The sequence below is a fragment of the Gobio gobio genome (genome assembly GCF_949357685.1).
Source record: "Gobio gobio genome assembly, chromosome: 8".
In the NCBI taxonomy this organism is placed as follows: Eukaryota; Metazoa; Chordata; class Actinopteri; order Cypriniformes; family Gobionidae; genus Gobio; species Gobio gobio.
Genome location: NC_137114.1, coordinates 3,678,327 through 3,695,611, shown reverse-complemented (window position 1 = coordinate 3,695,611; position 17,285 = coordinate 3,678,327). Strand labels below are relative to the sequence as shown.

The window sequence follows — 17,285 nt, the reverse complement described above, 5'->3', positions numbered from 1 at the left end:
GAAACAGCATGTGTCTGCCAGTGGATGAAACAGCATGTGTCTGCCAGTGGATGAAACAGCATGTGTCTGCAGTGAATGAAACAGCATGTGTCTGCAGTGGATGAAACAGCATGTGTCTGCAGTGGATGAAACAGCATGTGTCTGCAGTGGATGAAACAGCATGTGTCTGCAGTGGATGAAACAGCATGTGTCTGCAGTGGATGAAACAGCATGTGTATGCAGTGGATGAAACAGCATGTGTCTGCAGTGGATGAAACAGCATGTGTCTGCAGTGGATGAAACAGCATGTGTCTGCCAGTGGATGAAACAGCATGTGTCTGCAGTGGATGAAACAGCATGTGTCTGCAGTGGATGAAACAGCATGTGTCTGCCAGTGGATGAAACAGCATGTGTCTGCCAGTGGATGAAACAGCATGTGTCTGCCAGTGGATGAAACAGCATGTGTCTGCAGTGAATGAAACAGCATGTGTCTGCAGTGGATGAAACAGCATGTGTCTGCAGTGGATGAAACAGCATGTGTCTGCCAGTGGATGAAACAGCATGTGTCTGCCAGTGGATGAAACAGCATGTGTCTGCCAGTGGATGAAACAGCATGTGTCTGCCAGTGGATGAAACAGCATGTGTCTGCCAGTGGATGAAACAGCATGTGTCTGCAGTGGATGAAACAGCATGTGTCTGCAGTGGATGAAACAGCATGTGTCTGCAGTGGATGAAACAGCATGTGTCTGCCAGTGGATGAAACAGCATGTGTCTGCCAGTGGATGAAACAGCATGTGTCTGCAGTGGATGAAACAGCATGTGTCTGCAGTGGATGAAACAGCATGTGTCTGCAGTGGATGAAACAGCATGTGTCTGCCAGTGGATGAAACAGCATGTGTCTGCAGTGGATGAAACAGCATGTGTCTGCAGTGGATGAAACAGCATGTGTCTGCCAGTGGATGAAACAGCATGTGTCTGCCAGTAGAAACAGCATGTGTCTGCCAGTGGATGAAACAGCATGTGTCTGCAGTGAATGAAACAGCATGTGTCTGCAGTGGATGAAACAGCATGTGTCTGCAGTGGATGAAACAGCATGTGTCTGCAGTGGATGAAACAGCATGTGTCTGCATTGGATGAAACAGCATGTGTCTGCAGTGGATGAAACAGCATGTGTCTGCAGTGGATGAAACAGCATGTGTCTGCAGTGGATGAAACAGCATGTGTCTGCAGTGGATGAAACAGCATGTGTCTGCCAGTGGATGAAACAGCATGTGTCTGCAGTGGATGAAACAGCATGTGTCTGCTGTGGATGAAACAGCATGTGTCTGCAGTGGATGAAACAGCATGTGTCTGCAGTGGATGAAACAGCATGTGTCTGCAGTGGATGAAACAGCATGTGTCTGCAGTGGATGAAACAGCATGTGTCTGCCAGTGGATGAAACAGCATGTGTCTGCCAGTGGATGAAACAGCATGTGTCTGCAGTGGATGAAACAGCATGTGTCTGCAGTGGATGAAACAGCATGTGTCTGCAGTGGATGAAACAGCATGTGTCTGCAGTGGATGAAACAGCATGTGTCTGCCAGTGGATGAAACAGCATGTGTCTGCCAGTGGATGAAACAGCATGTGTCTGCAGTGAATGAAACAGCATGTGTCTGCAGTGGATGAAACAGCATGTGTCTGCAGTGGATGAAACAGCATGTGTCTGCAGTGGATGAAACAGCATGTGTCTGCCAGTGGATGAAACAGCATGTGTCTGCAGTGGATGAAACAGCATGTGTCTGCCAGTGGATGAAACAGCATGTGTCTGCCAGTGGATGAAACAGCATGTGTCTGCCAGTGGATGAAACAGCATGTGTCTGCAGTGAATGAAACAGCATGTGTCTGCAGTGGATGAAACAGCATGTGTCTGCAGTGGATGAAACAGCATGTGTCTGCAGTGGATGAAACAGCATGTGTCTGCAGTGGATGAAACAGCATGTGTCTGCAGTGGATGAAACAGCATGTGTCTGCAGTGGATGAAACAGCATGTGTCTGCCAGTGGATGAAACAGCATGTGTCTGCAGTGGATGAAACAGCATGTGTCTGCCAGTGGATGAAACAGCATGTGTCTGCCAGTGGATGAAACAGCATGTGTCTGCCAGTGGATGAAACAGCATGTGTCTGCAGTGGATGAAACAGCATGTGTCTGCAGTGGATGAAACAGCATGTGTCTGCAGTGAATGAAACAGCATGTGTCTGCCAGTGGATGAAACAGCATGTGTCTGCAGTGGATGAAACAGCATGTGTCTGCAGTGGATGAAACAGCATGTGTCTACCAGTGGATGAAACAGCATGTGTCTGCAGTGAATGAAACAGAATGTGTCTGCAGTGGATGAAACAGCATGTGTCTGCCAGTGGATGAAACAGCATGTGTCTGCAGTGGATGAAACAGCATGTGTCTGCCAGTGGATGAAACAGCATGTGTCTGCCAGTGGATGAAACAGCATGTGTCTGCAGTGGATGAAACAGCATGTGTCTGCAGTGGATGAAACAGCATGTGTCTGCAGTGGATGAAACAGCATGTGTCTGCCAGTGGATGAAACAGCATTTGTCTGCAGTGGATGAAACAGCATGTGTCTGCCAGTGGATGAAACAGCATGTGTCTGCCAGTGGATGAAACAGCATGTGTCTGCCAGTGGATGAAACAGCATGTGTCTGCAGTGGATGTAACAGCATGTGTCTGCCAGTGGATGAAACAGCATGTGTCTGCAGTGGATGAAACAGCATGTGTCTGCCAGTGGATGAAACAGCATGTGTCTGCAGTGGATGAAACAGCATGTGTCTGCCAGTGGATGAAACAGCATGTGTCTGCCAGTGGATGAAACAGCATGTGTCTGCAGTGGATGAAACAGCATGTGTCTGCAGTGGATGAAACAGCATGTGTCTGCAGTGGATGAAACAGCATGTGTCTGCCAGTGGATGAAACAGCATGTGTCTGCCAGTGGATGAAACAGCATGTGTCTGCCAGTGGATGAAACAGCATGTGTCTGCCAGTGGATGAAACAGCATGTGTCTGCCAGTGGATGAAACAGCATGTGTCTGCAGTGGATGAAACAGCATGTGTCTGCAGTGGATGAAACAGCATGTGTCTGCCAGTGGATGAAACAGCATGTGTCTGCCAGTGGATGAAACAACATGTGTCTGCCAGTGGATGAAACAGCATGTGTCTGCCAGTGGATGTAACAGCATGTGTCTGCCAGTGGATGAAACAGCATGTGTCTGCCAGTGGATGAAACAGCATGTGTCTGCAGTGGATGAAACAGCATGTGTCTGCCAGTGGATGAAACAGCATGTGTCTGCCAGTGGATGAAACAGCATGTGTCTGCCAGTGGATGAAACAGCATGTGTCTGCCAGTGGATGTAACAGCATGTGTCTGCCAGTGGATGAAACAGCATGTGTCTGCCAGTGGATGAAACAGCATGTGTCTGCAGTGGATGAAACAGCATGTGTCTGCCAGTGGATGAAACAGCATGTGTCTGCAGTGGATGAAACAGCATGTGTCTGCCAGTGGATGAAACAGCATGTGTCTGCCAGTGGATGAAACAGCATGTGTCTGCAGTGGATGAAACAGCATGTGTCTGCAGTGGATGAAACAGCATGTGTCTGCCAGTGGATGAAACAGCATGTGTCTGCCAGTGGATGAAACAGCATGTGTCTGCAGTGGATGAAACAGCATGTGTCTGCCAGTGGATGAAACAGCATGTGTCTGCCAGTGGATGAAACAGCATGTGTCTGCAGTGGATGAAACAGCATGTGTCTGCAGTGGATGAAACAGCATGTGTCTGCAGTGGATGAAACAGCATGTGTCTGCAGTGGATGAAACAGCATGTGTCTGCAGTGGATGAAACAGCATGTGTCTGCAGTGGATGAAACAGCATGTGTCTGCCAGTGGATGAAACAGCATGTGTCTGCAGTGGATGAAACAGCATGTGTCTGCAGTGGATGAAACAGCATGTGTCTGCCAGTGGATGAAACAGAATGTGTCTGCAGTGGATGAAACAGCATGTGTCTGCAGTGGATGAAACAGCATGTGTCTGCCAGTGGATGAAACAGCATGTGTCTGCAGTGGATGAAACAGCATGTGTCTGCAGTGGATGAAACAGCATGTGTCTGCCAGTGGATGAAACAGAATGTGTCTGCAGTGGATGAAACAGCATGTGTCTGCAGTGGATGAAACAGCATGTGTCTGCAGTGGATGTAACAGCATGTGTCTGCCAGTGGATGAAACAGCATGTGTCTGCAGTGGATGTAACAGCATGTGTCTGCAGTGGATGAAACAGCATGTGTCTGCAGTGAATGAAACAGCATGTGTCTGCAGTGGATGAAACAGCATGTGTCTGCAGTGGATGTAACAGCATGTGTCTGCAGTGAATGAAACAGCATGTGTCTGCAGTGGATGAAACAGCATGTGTCTGCAGTGGATGTAACAGCATGTGTCTGCCAGTGGATGAAACAGCATGTGTCTGCAGTGGATGTAACAGCATGTGTCTGCAGTGGATGAAACAGCATGTGTCTGCAGTGGATGAAACAGCATGTGTCTGCAGTGGATGAAACAGCATGTGTCTGCAGTGGATGAAACAGCATGTGTCTGCAGTGGATGAAACAGCATGTGTCTGCCAGTGGATGAAACAGCATGTGTCTGCAGTGGATGAAACAGCATGTGTCTGCAGTGAATGAAACAGCATGTGTCTGCAGTGGATGAAACAGCATGTGTCTGCAGTGGATGTAACAGCATGTGTCTGCCAGTGGATGAAACAGCATGTGTCTGCAGTGGATGTAACAGCATGTGTCTGCAGTGGATGAAACAGCATGTGTCTGCAGTGGATGAAACAGCATGTGTCTGCAGTGGATGTAACAGCATGTGTCTGCCAATGGATGAAACAGCATGTGTCTGCAGTGGATGAAACAGCATGTGTCTGCAGTGGATGAAACAGCATGTGTCTGCAGTGGATGAAACAGCATGTGTCTGCAGTGGATGAAACAGCATGTGTCTGCAGTGGATGAAACAGCATGTGTCTGCAGTGGATGAAACAGCATGTGTCTGCAGTGGATGAAACAGCATGTGTCTGCAGTGGATGAAACAGCATGTGTCTGCCAGTGGATGAAACAGCATGTGTCTGCAGTGGATGAAACAGCATGTGTCTGCCAGTGGATGAAACAGCATGTGTCTGCAGTGGATGAAACAGCATGTGTCTGCCAGTGGATGAAACAGCATGTGTCTGCAGTGGATGAAACAGCATGTGTCTGCCAGTGGATGAAACAGCATGTGTCTGCAGTGGATGTAACAGCATGTGTCTGCAGTGGATGAAACAGCATGTGTCTGCAGTGGATGAAACAGCATGTGTCTGCCAGTGGATGAAACAGCATGTGTCTGCAGTGGATGAAACAGCATGTGTCTGCCAGTGGATGAAACAGCATGTGTCTGCAGTGGATGAAACAGCATGTGTCTGCAGTGGATGAAACAGCATGTGTCTGCCAGTGGATGAAACAGCATGTGTCTGCAGTGGATGAAACAGCATGTGTCTGCCAGTGGATGAAACAGCATGTGTCTGCAGTGGATGTAACAGCATGTGTCTGCCAGTGGATGAAACAGCATGTGTCTGCAGTGGATGCAACAGCATGTGTCTGCAGTGGATGAAACAGCATGTGTCTGCAGTGGATGAAACAGCATGTGTCTGCAGTGGATGAAACAGCATGTGTCTGCCAGTGAATGAAACAGCATGTGTCTGCCAGTGGATGAAACAGCATGTGTCTGCAGTGGATGAAACAGCATGTGTCTGCAGTGAATGAAACAGCATGTGTCTGCCAGTGGATGAAACAGCATGTGTCTGCCAGTGGATGAAACAGCATGTGTCTGCCAGTGGATGAAACAGCATGTGTCTGCCAGTGGATGAAACAGCATGTGTCTGCAGTGGATGAAACAGCATGTGTCTGCAGTGGATGAAACAGCATGTGTCTGCAGTGGATGAAACAGCATGTGTCTGCAGTGGATGAAACAGCATGTGTCTGCCAGTGGATGAAACAGCATGTGTCTGCAGTGGATGAAACAGCATGTGTCTGCAGTGGATGAAACAGCATGTGTCTGCCAGTGAATGAAACAGCATGTGTCTGCCAGTGGATGAAACAGCATGTGTCTGCAGTGGATGAAACAGCATGTGTCTGCCAGTGGATGTAACAGCATGTGTCTGCAGTGAATGAAACAGCATGTGTCTGCCAGTGGATGAAACAGCATGTGTCTGCAGTGGATGAAACAGCATGTGTCTGCAGTGGATGAAACAGCATGTGTCTGCCAGTGAATGAAACAGCATGTGTCTACCAGTGGATGAAACAGCATGTGTCTGCCAGTGAATGAAACAGCATGTGTCTGCAGTGGATGAAACAGCATGTGTCTGCAGTGAATGAAACAGCATGTGTCTGCAGTGGATGAAACAGCATGTGTCTGCAGTGAATGAAACAGCATGTGTCTGCAGTGGATGAAACAGCATGTGTCTGCCAGTGGATGAAACAGCATGTGTCTGCAGTGGATGAAACAGCATGTGTCTGCCAGTGGATGAAACAGCATGTGTCTGCCAGTGAATGAAACAGCATGTGTCTGCCAGTGAATGAAACAGCATGTGTCTGCCAGTGGATGAAACAGCATGTGTCTGCAGTGGATGAAACAGCATGTGTCTGCAGTGAATGAAACAGCATGTGTCTGCAGTGGATGAAACAGCATGTGTCTGCCAGTGAATGAAACAGCATGTGTCTGCAGTGGATGAAACAGCATGTGTCTGCAGTGGATGAAACAGCATGTGTCTGCCAGTGGATGAAACAGCATGTGTCTGCCAGTGGATGAAACAGCATGTGTCTGCCAGTGGATGAAACAGCATGTGTCTGCCAGTGGATGAAACAGCATGTGTCTGCAGTGGATGAAACAGCATGTGTCTGCAGTGGATGAAACAGCATGTGTCTGCAGTGAATGAAACAGCATGTGTCTGCAGTGGATGAAACAGCATGTGTCTGCCAGTGGATGAAACAGCATGTGTCTGCAGTGGATGAAACAGCATGTGTCTGCCAGTGGATGAAACAGCATGTGTCTGCAGTGGATGAAACAGCATGTGTCTGCCAGTGGATGAAACAGCATGTGTCTGCCAGTGAATGAAACAGCATGTGTCTGCCAGTGAATGAAACAGCATGTGTCTGCAGTGGATGAAACAGCATGTGTCTGCCAGTGGTCAGCGAGTGCTCACCTGTGTTTTCCGAATCCTCAGATCAGCTGACGGGCACTCACTGTTCACTGCCTCCTGCTCTATGGTCAGCTGGATATCTGTAAAACATCCCTGTGCTTATTCAGTACAACCTCTAAAGACAGTCATGATAAGTAAATAAGAACCAAACTTCCTCCCTCTGGAATGTGTGATTGTGTGTATTGCTATCAGTGCCATGAGACGCATCAAATGACAGCACAATCTCTGAGTGCTAATGATGGGAATAGCCTTCCTGTGGCACTGTTTGGGATTCAGACGGTTTCAGTTTAAACTAAAGACTCGTCTCTTAAGTAAGTCAGCTCACGAGTTTTAAGAGCAGAGCCTTGTGTGTGTGACATGACTATAGTTGTAGTTTAAATGTGTGTTGTTGAGAATGAAGGACTCACTCTTTAACTTGGAGCGCACTTGATTAGCCAGCTTCTTGATGTCTGACATCAACTCCTCCAACTCGGCCTTTGTGTCTGTTAGAAAATAAAAGAGTGAGACACAGAATGTGTTTACATGCTCATCATTTCTGATCCCCAGCTACTGAAATATTCCAATACTCCTGTATGTAATGTATTCAGCATATCCAGAATAAGGTAACTGTTACATCCAAGCAGGGGCGCAGCTAAGGGGGGGAAAGTTAGGACGATTCTAAGGGCCCACACACTTTTGGGGCCCCCAGAGATCGGTTTAGTAATGTAGTAATGTAGTAGTAATAGTAGTAATGTATTTTAAATGTATAATCTACCAAAGAGTTACAAATATAAAAAAATGATGCCGCATTTCCGGCAAAATCCAGCAAAACGCTCCACTCATGAACTGCTCACACTCACCGGTAAAACTACATTCACTCATATCCCACTCCGACATGACAATTCTCTGTGCTATAATTGTTGCAGCCATTAATGTATTTATTTTTATATTTATGTTTAAATATTATAATGTTTTTTTTTATGTCTATGTTGTCAATCTGTCAATCTATATTGATTATGAAAAGTGAACAGCATGAGATAGGACACATCATAAGATGGAGTTGATCAGACATGATTGTGACCACTTCATTAAGTTTTGTTTTGTATAAATTGTATCTTAATTTGAATCATTGTTTCATCAGCCAATCGGGGCATTCTGGGTTGAGTGAGCGGAGCTTAATTGGTCAGTATTATTAAATTGCAGACAAAGATTTTGGATAGCTAGGTTGGTGTGGTAGAGGGCCCGACATCAAATTCTTTCATAGGGCCCAAAATTGCTAGTGGCGCCCCTGCATCCAAGGGTGTATTTGTTTTGTTTTTGCTTTTCCCTTTCTCCCTGTTTCTCTCTCTCTCTCTCTCTACTTCCCGTAAGCAGGAAGTAATGGCTGCCATCTGACTCCAATGATTGGTAATCTGCTGTGATTGGAGACGGACTGCCAGACTGCAGAGCTTGCAGGTGTTGTCCAGACTGATTTTGCCACAGTTTTGTGGTGCGAGGGTGTGGCGTCTTCATGAGACAATTCCACACATGTTGAGAGTTGGTGCTGGTCCGAGTCCCACAGGGTCAAGACAGAAGACAGATGTGCCTGAGTATGCAGAGGAACCTGTGGAAGAGGTTAGTGAGATGCCCAAAGGAGCCGATGAGCAGGTCATCAGGCTAAGATGTTCTTGCTACGTGCCAGCCAACACTTCTGTTAAGCGGACCAGCTTGGAGCTTGGGTTGGTTGATATCTGTGCTGAGCTGCCAGCCAAGAAGGCTTGTGACAAATACTTCAAGGAATGCCAGAGATTTGGTGGACAAGCAAGGAGTTATGTTTCTCTCAAAAAGAAGAGATTGCAGATGATGAACTGCAAAGAAGATTAGTGGCATGACCATAGTCAGCTACGAGGTCGCCGAGGTCCGGATCTTGGTGCTGTGCAATATCCTTGCAGCACTAAAGTAGAGTTAATACAATATTATGAAGTTATTTCATTATATACTGTATCTAATGAAATAACTTCCTAATATTGTATTAAAGGGATAGTTCACCCAAAAATGAAAATTAGCCCATGATTTACTCCCCCTCAAGTCATCCGAGGTGTGTATGACACTCTTCTTTCAGACGAATAAAATCTGAGTTATATTACAAAAGTCCAGGCTAATCCAAGCATTAGAATTTGATTCATAGTTAGTCTGTTTTTGAAGTCCATAAAAAGTGTATCTGTCCGTCATATAACTGGTCCATGCGGCTCTGGGGTGTTAATAAAGGCCTTCTGAAGCGAATTAATGCGTTTGTGGAAGAAAAATATCCATATTTAAAACTTTATCAAGTGAAGTTTCGACCCACCGCCTTCCGGAAAAATTGTTGAAAGTTCCCCTGCGATCGAAAGACTAACAAGTCCGCTCATCATGACGTCACAAACACATCTGGAGTTTCACTTTCAACATTCAACACTTTTCCACAGAAGGCGGAGGCCGAAAGTTTACTTGATAAAGTTTTAAATATGGATATTTTTCTTACACAAACGCATCGATTCGCTTCAGAAGGCCTTTATTAACACCCCAGAGCCGCGTGGAGCAGTTATATGACGGACAGATGCACTTTTTATGGACTTCAAAAACACATCCAATTCTAATGCTTGGATTAGCCTGGACTTTTGTAATATAACTCTGATTTTATTCGTCTGAAAGAAGAATGTCATACACACCTCGGATGACTTGAGGGTGAGTAAATCATGGGCTAATTTTAATTTTTGGGTGAACTATCCCTTTAACTCTACTTTAGTGCTGGATATTGGGCAGCACCAAGATCGTCTCATCTGAGCTGCCTCATGGTCTGTCACCGCTCGTCAATGTCAAAATATTTGCTTTATGTCCACAGAAGCTGCTGAGCGCGAATTCCAGCGAAACGCTTTAGTTAACGGTCATAAAGTGTGAGATAAGATGTGAGTAGCTAAACTAAACATTTCATATTTGACAGCTGATTTAGAAAATGAATGTTAAACAATTGACACATAATTAGGCAAACTAATTTTGCCATAATTTACATAGCGTATGTATGTAATTATCTGTCAATGTGAGAGGAAACATTAACAAAGCTGTTTTCATCATATCAGGCATTAAAAACTAATGGGTACATATTAATTTAATAGATTTCCTGGTAGCCTTGAGTAAATTAACTTAGTCTCAGTAAATGATTAATAAAACATAGACTAAACATCGGTTGACCGTATATTTACTTCCTTCACTGACACTGATGGGAGTGAAAAGACTATCAGAGCTTTAGGAGGAGAAGAGACAGGGCAAGAGAAGGAGAATGAGAGAAAAAGAAGATGAGAGGTCAGATATTGACAAATAATCCACTGCCCACTGACATGGTTTTAAAGCTATTGTTGTCCAGTTTTCTTGGCCTTCAAATGTGTTAAAATGCACATATGTAGATCAGAGAAATGTAATTTTCTCACATTTGGGACCTCAGTGATTATAAAACCCTGATCAGGGATGTGATTTATTCCGCCATTTATATGGATTTCCAGACCTGAAAAGTATGACCCACATGATTTCATGACAATCCATCAACACTTCCTGTGTCAGAGCAGAGTACAGTCATTGACTGTGCTAAATTAAAGAGCAGAGTAGCCCTGCTGTGATTGGAGGAGAACACTGGCATTTAGTGTGTCAGTCACACCGGCCCGACCAGAGCTCAGTGTGATGGCAGACCACATCTGCTGGCACTGGCCCTGGAGCAATGCTCATTTCATATGTGGGAACATCATACATTTGGGTACATTTGGATTTTTAAGGAGTCACGGGGTCATGACATGGGTTTTTATTATTATTTTAATGTTTCTTGAGGTTCAGTTATAATGTTAATGAAGTGTTTTGCACAAAAACAAACAGGCCTTTATACTCAAGCGCTGGAGTGTGTCAGAAACTGAACACTGTATACATCTGTATACTGTTTAGGTAAATGTGAGGCGTTAAGCGACTGAACGGCAGGGGGCGGGGCCTATGGTGTGATAATGTGTAACTATTTGTTGATGTCTTGCTCTGGAGGCGGGTATATGCAAATGTATTTGCCCATGTGATGTCACAGATCCTGCGATTTCCAAACGAGCTGTTTTTGGAGGTTGATTCAATAAATGCTTTGTTTATAATGAGGATGATTTAAGTTCTGAAACTTGCAGGATGTTTTAACAGTACAAAGACATCTTATATGGCAAAATTTGATTTCTCATGTCATCACCGCTTTAAATACAGCTGTCTATCACAATATGAGAGAGGCCAGTGAATAAGAAATACAAATGCTGTAACCAACGTTTTGTAGCGGTGAAGCAGAAGGACAGACTGTGATGGTGTGTGTGAATGTGTGAAGGCTCTTACTCTCATCTGGGTTTGGAGAGGCCAGGATGGTGCTGTGGTTTCTCTTCACCTCTTCCACCTTCTCTGTCAGAGAGTCAGTGAACCCTCGGATCTCCTCTACCTGCGAGACAAGAGGGCGATCAGAACTGATCAAACACACGCTGTTCATTAACACCCACATCTAAACAGGCCAATCAGAGAACACCCATTCAACCAAATTAACCCTCTGGTGCTCTTCGGTCATTTCTGACCGGAAAATGTTCTGTTTTGAAATGTTAAAAATCACAGCTTCATCGGAATGATATGAAACTTGGTGATTTTTCTAGCATTAGGGATGTAAACACACAAAACAATTGGGCTCATGATTCGAGCATGCTAATTTGTCGTAAAAAAAATACTCCCACTTGTGCTCTTCGGTCAAAAATGACCACCGTAGGAAATGAATGGGAAATCTGCAAAAACAGAAATTCACAGAAAAAAATCTATATTTCTAACAAACAAAAAAATATCTAAAACTTTATAATAAATAGTCTTTGAGATTTTTTTTATATATATTCAAATCCATAAAAAAAAAAATCATTAAATGTGTTCAAAACAGAACGAGTAAATGCTCAAGCCTCTCCATAGAGGCCTCTAGTGGTCACACACATGGGTGCAGGATTTCTGAAATAATTCCAAAAGAGGGGCTAATCTGCCTTAAAGGTCCCGTTTTTCCTGTGTTTTTGAAGCTTTGATTGTGTTTACAGTGTGCAATATAACATGTGTTCATGTTTCATGTGTAAAAAACACAGTATTTATCACAGAATTTACTTATCTGTGTACCGCTGTTTCCACTGTCCTCAAAACGGCTTGATAGATTTCCCTGTGCTATGAAGTCCCTCCTTCAGAAACACGTAACGAGTTCTGATTGTGCCAGCGGTTCCCGTGTTGTGATTGGACAGCAGCTTAGCGCACGTTGCCCGGAAAGGTCACGCCCTTACCATAATGGGGAGATGAACGCGCTCAAAGTACAGCCCCTGAAGGCCAAACAAAGGTGATTTGACTCCGGGATGAAAATAACAGCGTCTGAACGACAAGGCGACTCTACAAACGCAACCGAACCGAACGCAACACTTCCTCTTCTCCGCGTGAGAGAGCAAAAAGACCACGCCCCCTTTTTTCGCGTATTCTTGTGGGCGGAGGTTAGTCTGTTGTACTGACGTAATTAATGTAGGAAGTACCAGGATGTAGTCCAAACCGGCCGTTCGCTGTAGGCTTTGAAAGGGAACTTCTGTTAAATAAAATATCTCGCTTGGCATTGAACTTTGAGCTTTATAATTTTACAGGTATTATTTATGCTCTAACAGCAACATTACACACTAACTAAAGTTTGAAAAATGGGATCACGAAGAACAGGACCTTTAAAATACAATTATTTTGAAGGCATAGTCTCTATTTTAACCTGAAATACTGCAATAAAAAAAAAATAACACAAAAAAAAGACCATAATTATTGCATAAATATAAAAAAATACCATCAAATCATCTCAAAATACAACATTAAAAAGAAAAAATATTATTGAAGGAAATTAAATTGCATTAGTTTTACTGGGGTGGAGAAAGTTGAATTTTTAGGTGTCCGGTCACTTCTGAGTGGGAAGATGAGCAATGCGACCCCTAAAGGAAGAGCAGCAGAGGGATAAACACTAACACCTCAGCCTGGATGTTCATCGAGTGAGTGGATGCAGCCGCTTGTGGACTGTTCCTCACCTCAGCTCTCTTTCTCACAAACCAAGTCCCGACAGTCTGGATGAGTTGGAGGATTTTCAGAGTGTTTTATTAGTAGATAAGCAATATAAATATGCAAACCTGCTCAAAGAACTCGTCCATGAAACCCTTTTCCATGCCGACGGCCACCTCGTCCTCCTCTTGCGGGTCTTTTCCCTGAGGAGCAGAAATACAGCGAGTAAGAGGAAAATGGCAGAGGAGTTGAAGAGGGAGATCTGAGGAAAGTGAAGATCACTCTATTGTGTCACAGGTAGAGGAAGATGGATTTGGCAAAAGCTGTTTTTTCTTCATTGAAACACATGGATAATCCCAGTAGGCCTGTCACAATAATCAATATATCGATATATCGCACAATATATGTAAGTGATCTCAATAATTTTTTGTGATGCAATATATCGGCCATTATGTTAACATGGTAATGAATGTCACCAACATTTTCCTCGATTGTGCCGTCATCTTATATGTTTTCCGTGACGGAGGCGAAAGTGGCTCTCGGGCAGTTCTTCATACTCAGAGCGGTTATGTGAAAATGTTTATTTAATATTTATTCAATTTTTTTATATTTTTATTTAGGATAACATATTTGTTACCCTTATTTTCCATGATCTAACAAATTAAAAGGTTGTCATTTGAAAGTGTGTAGGTCTACCTGCATTATTATGCTGTTATATTAGGAATATATATTCAGTGGCATAAAATAGTCTTAAAATGACAATATTGTTTATCGCAATTATTTCTGGCACGATATATCGCGAAAAAAAGTAGTTATCGTGACAGGCCTAGTGATACGATCAACATTTAACACACTTTACTTTAAACACACTCAATCTCAGCACAGTCAGGACTTTGATGCATGAAGAACAAGATGAATTCATCCTTAATGACCGTAACATCCATTTTGTTTACGTACTTTTTACATTTTAAAGTGACAATAATATTGTTTATCGCAATTATTTCTGGGATGATATATCGCGAAGAGAAGTAGTTATCGTGACAGGCCTAACTCCCAGTTCTTTCTTTGGTCATTTAGAAATCTGAAACATCCTAATGGAAGCTTGACATCTGATCCAAAGGAAATGACTTGCAATGGACTTTTATAAGGAAGAGTTTGGAGCACAAGTTTGAACATTTACTCAGAGATAAACCTACACTAAACCCTGAACGGAAAAAGACCTGACATGATCTGCAGAACTGAAGCCAGTGTGTCATCAGCACACACACACTCCTCTCCAGAGCTGTGTTTGCTCACTGATAGTGAAGAAGACAGGGTTAATGAATAATGACCCCAGATCAATGCAGAAAATCACACAGTTAGAGAGACAAAATCATGTAAAGTCCGTCACATGTGCTCAGGTAAACCAGTTCAGCTGTGGCAGGGATTACTGTACTAATGACATTTACTCATCTACACTTTTATTTTAACATTAACATTACATTTCAGTCTGAAAGAGTGTGTTTAATAAACAGACAAACGCAGAAACTAACATGAACTTGTGCATCATCCGTCAGTGTGAAAATACATAATAAAATAACTAATAAATGCTCATATAGTGCTCATTCTCACCAACTTCAGACACGACAACGTCTTAATTACAACTATTACACGACAAACACTGGACACAACCATATGAACTCGTCAAAAACGCATGCTGTCGACAGAATGAGCGTGTCTGTCATATCATAAATCATATACAGTTATCAGGTGAATAGACTGATAAACTCACATGCCTGAGCTCCAGCGTGCGGTCCCTCATGATCCTTCAGGCGCTCTGAGACGCGCGCGCCGGGGGATGAGCTGAGCTGAGGCGCGCTCCACACACACACACACACACACACACACACACACACACACACACACACACACACACACACCATCTAACGCTTCAATAACAATACATCACAAACATTATCCACGGACAAATATATCAAATTAACTACAATAGAAACATTCTACATAATTAACACGCACACATCTTACACTTTAAAAGAAATGCTGGGTTAAAGGGTTGGCAATGGACAAGCCCAGCAATTGTTTTTTTTTAACCCAGTGAATGGGTTGTTTTAGCCTAGTGAATGGGTTGTTTTAGCCCAGTGACTGGGTTGTTTTAGCCCAGCGGTTGGGTTGTTTTAGCCCAGCAGTTGGGTTGTTTTAGCCCAGTGAATGGGTTGGTTTAGCCCAGCAGTTGGGTTGTTTTAGCCCAGTGAATGGGTTGTTTTAGCCCAGCGGTTGTGTTGTTTTAGCCCAGTGAATGGGTTGTTTTAGTCCAGCGGTTGGGTTGTTTTAGCCCAGCAGTTGGGTTGTTTTAGCCCAGTGAATGGGTTGTTTTAGCCCAGCGGTTGGGTTGTTTTAGCCCAGTGAATGGGTTGTTTTAGTCCAGCGGTTGGGTTGTTTTAGCCCAGCAGTTGGGTTGTTTTAGCCCAGAGAATGGGTTGGTTTAGCCCAGCAGTTGGGTTGTTTTAGCCCAGTGAATGGGTTGTTTTAGCCCAGCGGTTGTGTTGTTTTAGCCCAGTGAATGGGTTGTTTTAGCCCAGCGGTTGGGTTATTTTAGCCCAGTGAATGGGTTGTTTTAACCCAGTGAATGGGTTGTTTTAGCCCAGTGAATGAGTTGTTTTAGTCCAGGGATTGGGTTGTTTTAGCCCAGTGAATGGGTTGTTTTAACCCATTGAATGGGTTGTTTTAGCCCAGTGAATGGGTTGTTTTAGCCCAGTGAATGGGTTGTTTTAGCCCAGCGGTTGGGTTGTTTTAGCCCAGTGAATGGGTTGTTTTAGCCCAGCGGTTGGGTTGTTTTAGCCCAGTGAATGGGTTGTTTTAGCCCAGTGAATGGGTTGTTTTAGCCCAGTGGTTGGGTTGTTTTAGCCCAGTGAATGGGTTGTTTTAGCCCAGCGGCACCGGTTGGGTTGTTTTAGCCCAGTGAATGGGTTGTTTTAGCCCAACGGTTGGGTTGTTTTAGCCCAGTGAATGAGTTGTTTTAGTCCAGCGGTTGGGTTGTTTTAGCCCAACGGTTGGGTTGTTTTAGCCCAGTGAATGAGTTGTTTTAGCCCAGTAAATGGGTTGTTTTAGCCCAGTGAATGGGTTGTTTTAGCCCAGTAAATGGGTTGTTTTAGCCCAGTGAATGGGTTGTTTTAGCCCAACGGTTGGGTTGTTTTAGCCCAGTGAATGAGTTGTTTTAGTCCAGCGGTTGGGTTGTTTTAGCCCAGTGAATGGGTTGTTTTAGCCCAGCGGTTGGGTTGTTTTAGCCCAGTGAATGGGTTGTTTTAGCCCAACGGTTGGGTTGTTTTAGCCCAACGGTTGGGTTGTTTTAGCCCAGTGAATGGGTTGTTTTAGCCCAGCGGTTGGGTTGTTTTAGCCCAGTGAATGGGTTGTTTTAGCCCAGCGGTTGGGTTGTTTTAGCCCAGTGAATGGGTTGGTTTAGCCCAGCAGTTGGGTTGTTTTAGCCCAGTGAATGGGTTGTTTTAGCCCAGCGGTTGTGTTGTTTTAGCCCAGTGAATGGGTTGTTTTAGCCCAGCGGTTGGGTTGTTTTAGCCCAGTGAATGGGTTGTTTTAGCCCAGTGAATGAGTTGTTTTAGCCCAGTAAATGGGTTGTTTTAGCCCAGTGAATGGGTTGTTTTAGCCCAGTGAATGGGTTGTTTTAGCCCAGTGAATGGGTTGTTTTAGCCCAGTGAATGGGTTGTTTTAGCCCAGTGAATGGGTTGTTTTAACCCATTGAATGGGTTGTTTTAGCCCAGTGGTTGGGTTGTTTTAGCCCAGTGGTTGGGTTGTTTTAGCCCAGTGAATGGGTTGTTTTAGCCTAGTGGTTGGGTTGTTTTAGCCCAGTGAATGGGTTGTTTTAGCCCAGTGAATGGGTTGTTTTTGCCCAGCAGTTGGGTTGTTTTAGCCCAGTGAATGGGTTGTTTTAGCCCAGCGGTTGGGTTAAATGTCTGCACAATGTGCTGGGCAGTTTTATTTTACCCA

General features: G+C 44.2%; 1 protein-coding gene across 1 annotated transcript in view; it reads right to left on the bottom strand.

Annotated features, from left to right (window-relative positions):
• stx1a (syntaxin 1A (brain)) overlaps positions 1-15,171 on the bottom strand; it is a 28,433-nt gene extending 13,262 nt beyond the window's left edge. The window contains exons 1-5 of the mRNA XM_079824397.1: positions 15,058-15,171; positions 13,415-13,489; positions 11,589-11,688; positions 7,655-7,729; positions 7,251-7,327 (exon numbers count right to left, since the gene is read on the bottom strand). Coding sequence (XP_079680523.1) covers positions 7,251-7,327; positions 7,655-7,729; positions 11,589-11,688; positions 13,415-13,489; positions 15,058-15,087 — 357 coding nt within the window. The 5' untranslated portion in view covers positions 15,088-15,171. The remainder of the gene's footprint in view (positions 1-7,250; positions 7,328-7,654; positions 7,730-11,588; positions 11,689-13,414; positions 13,490-15,057) is intronic.
• Positions 15,172-17,285: the final 2,114 nt, after the last annotated feature.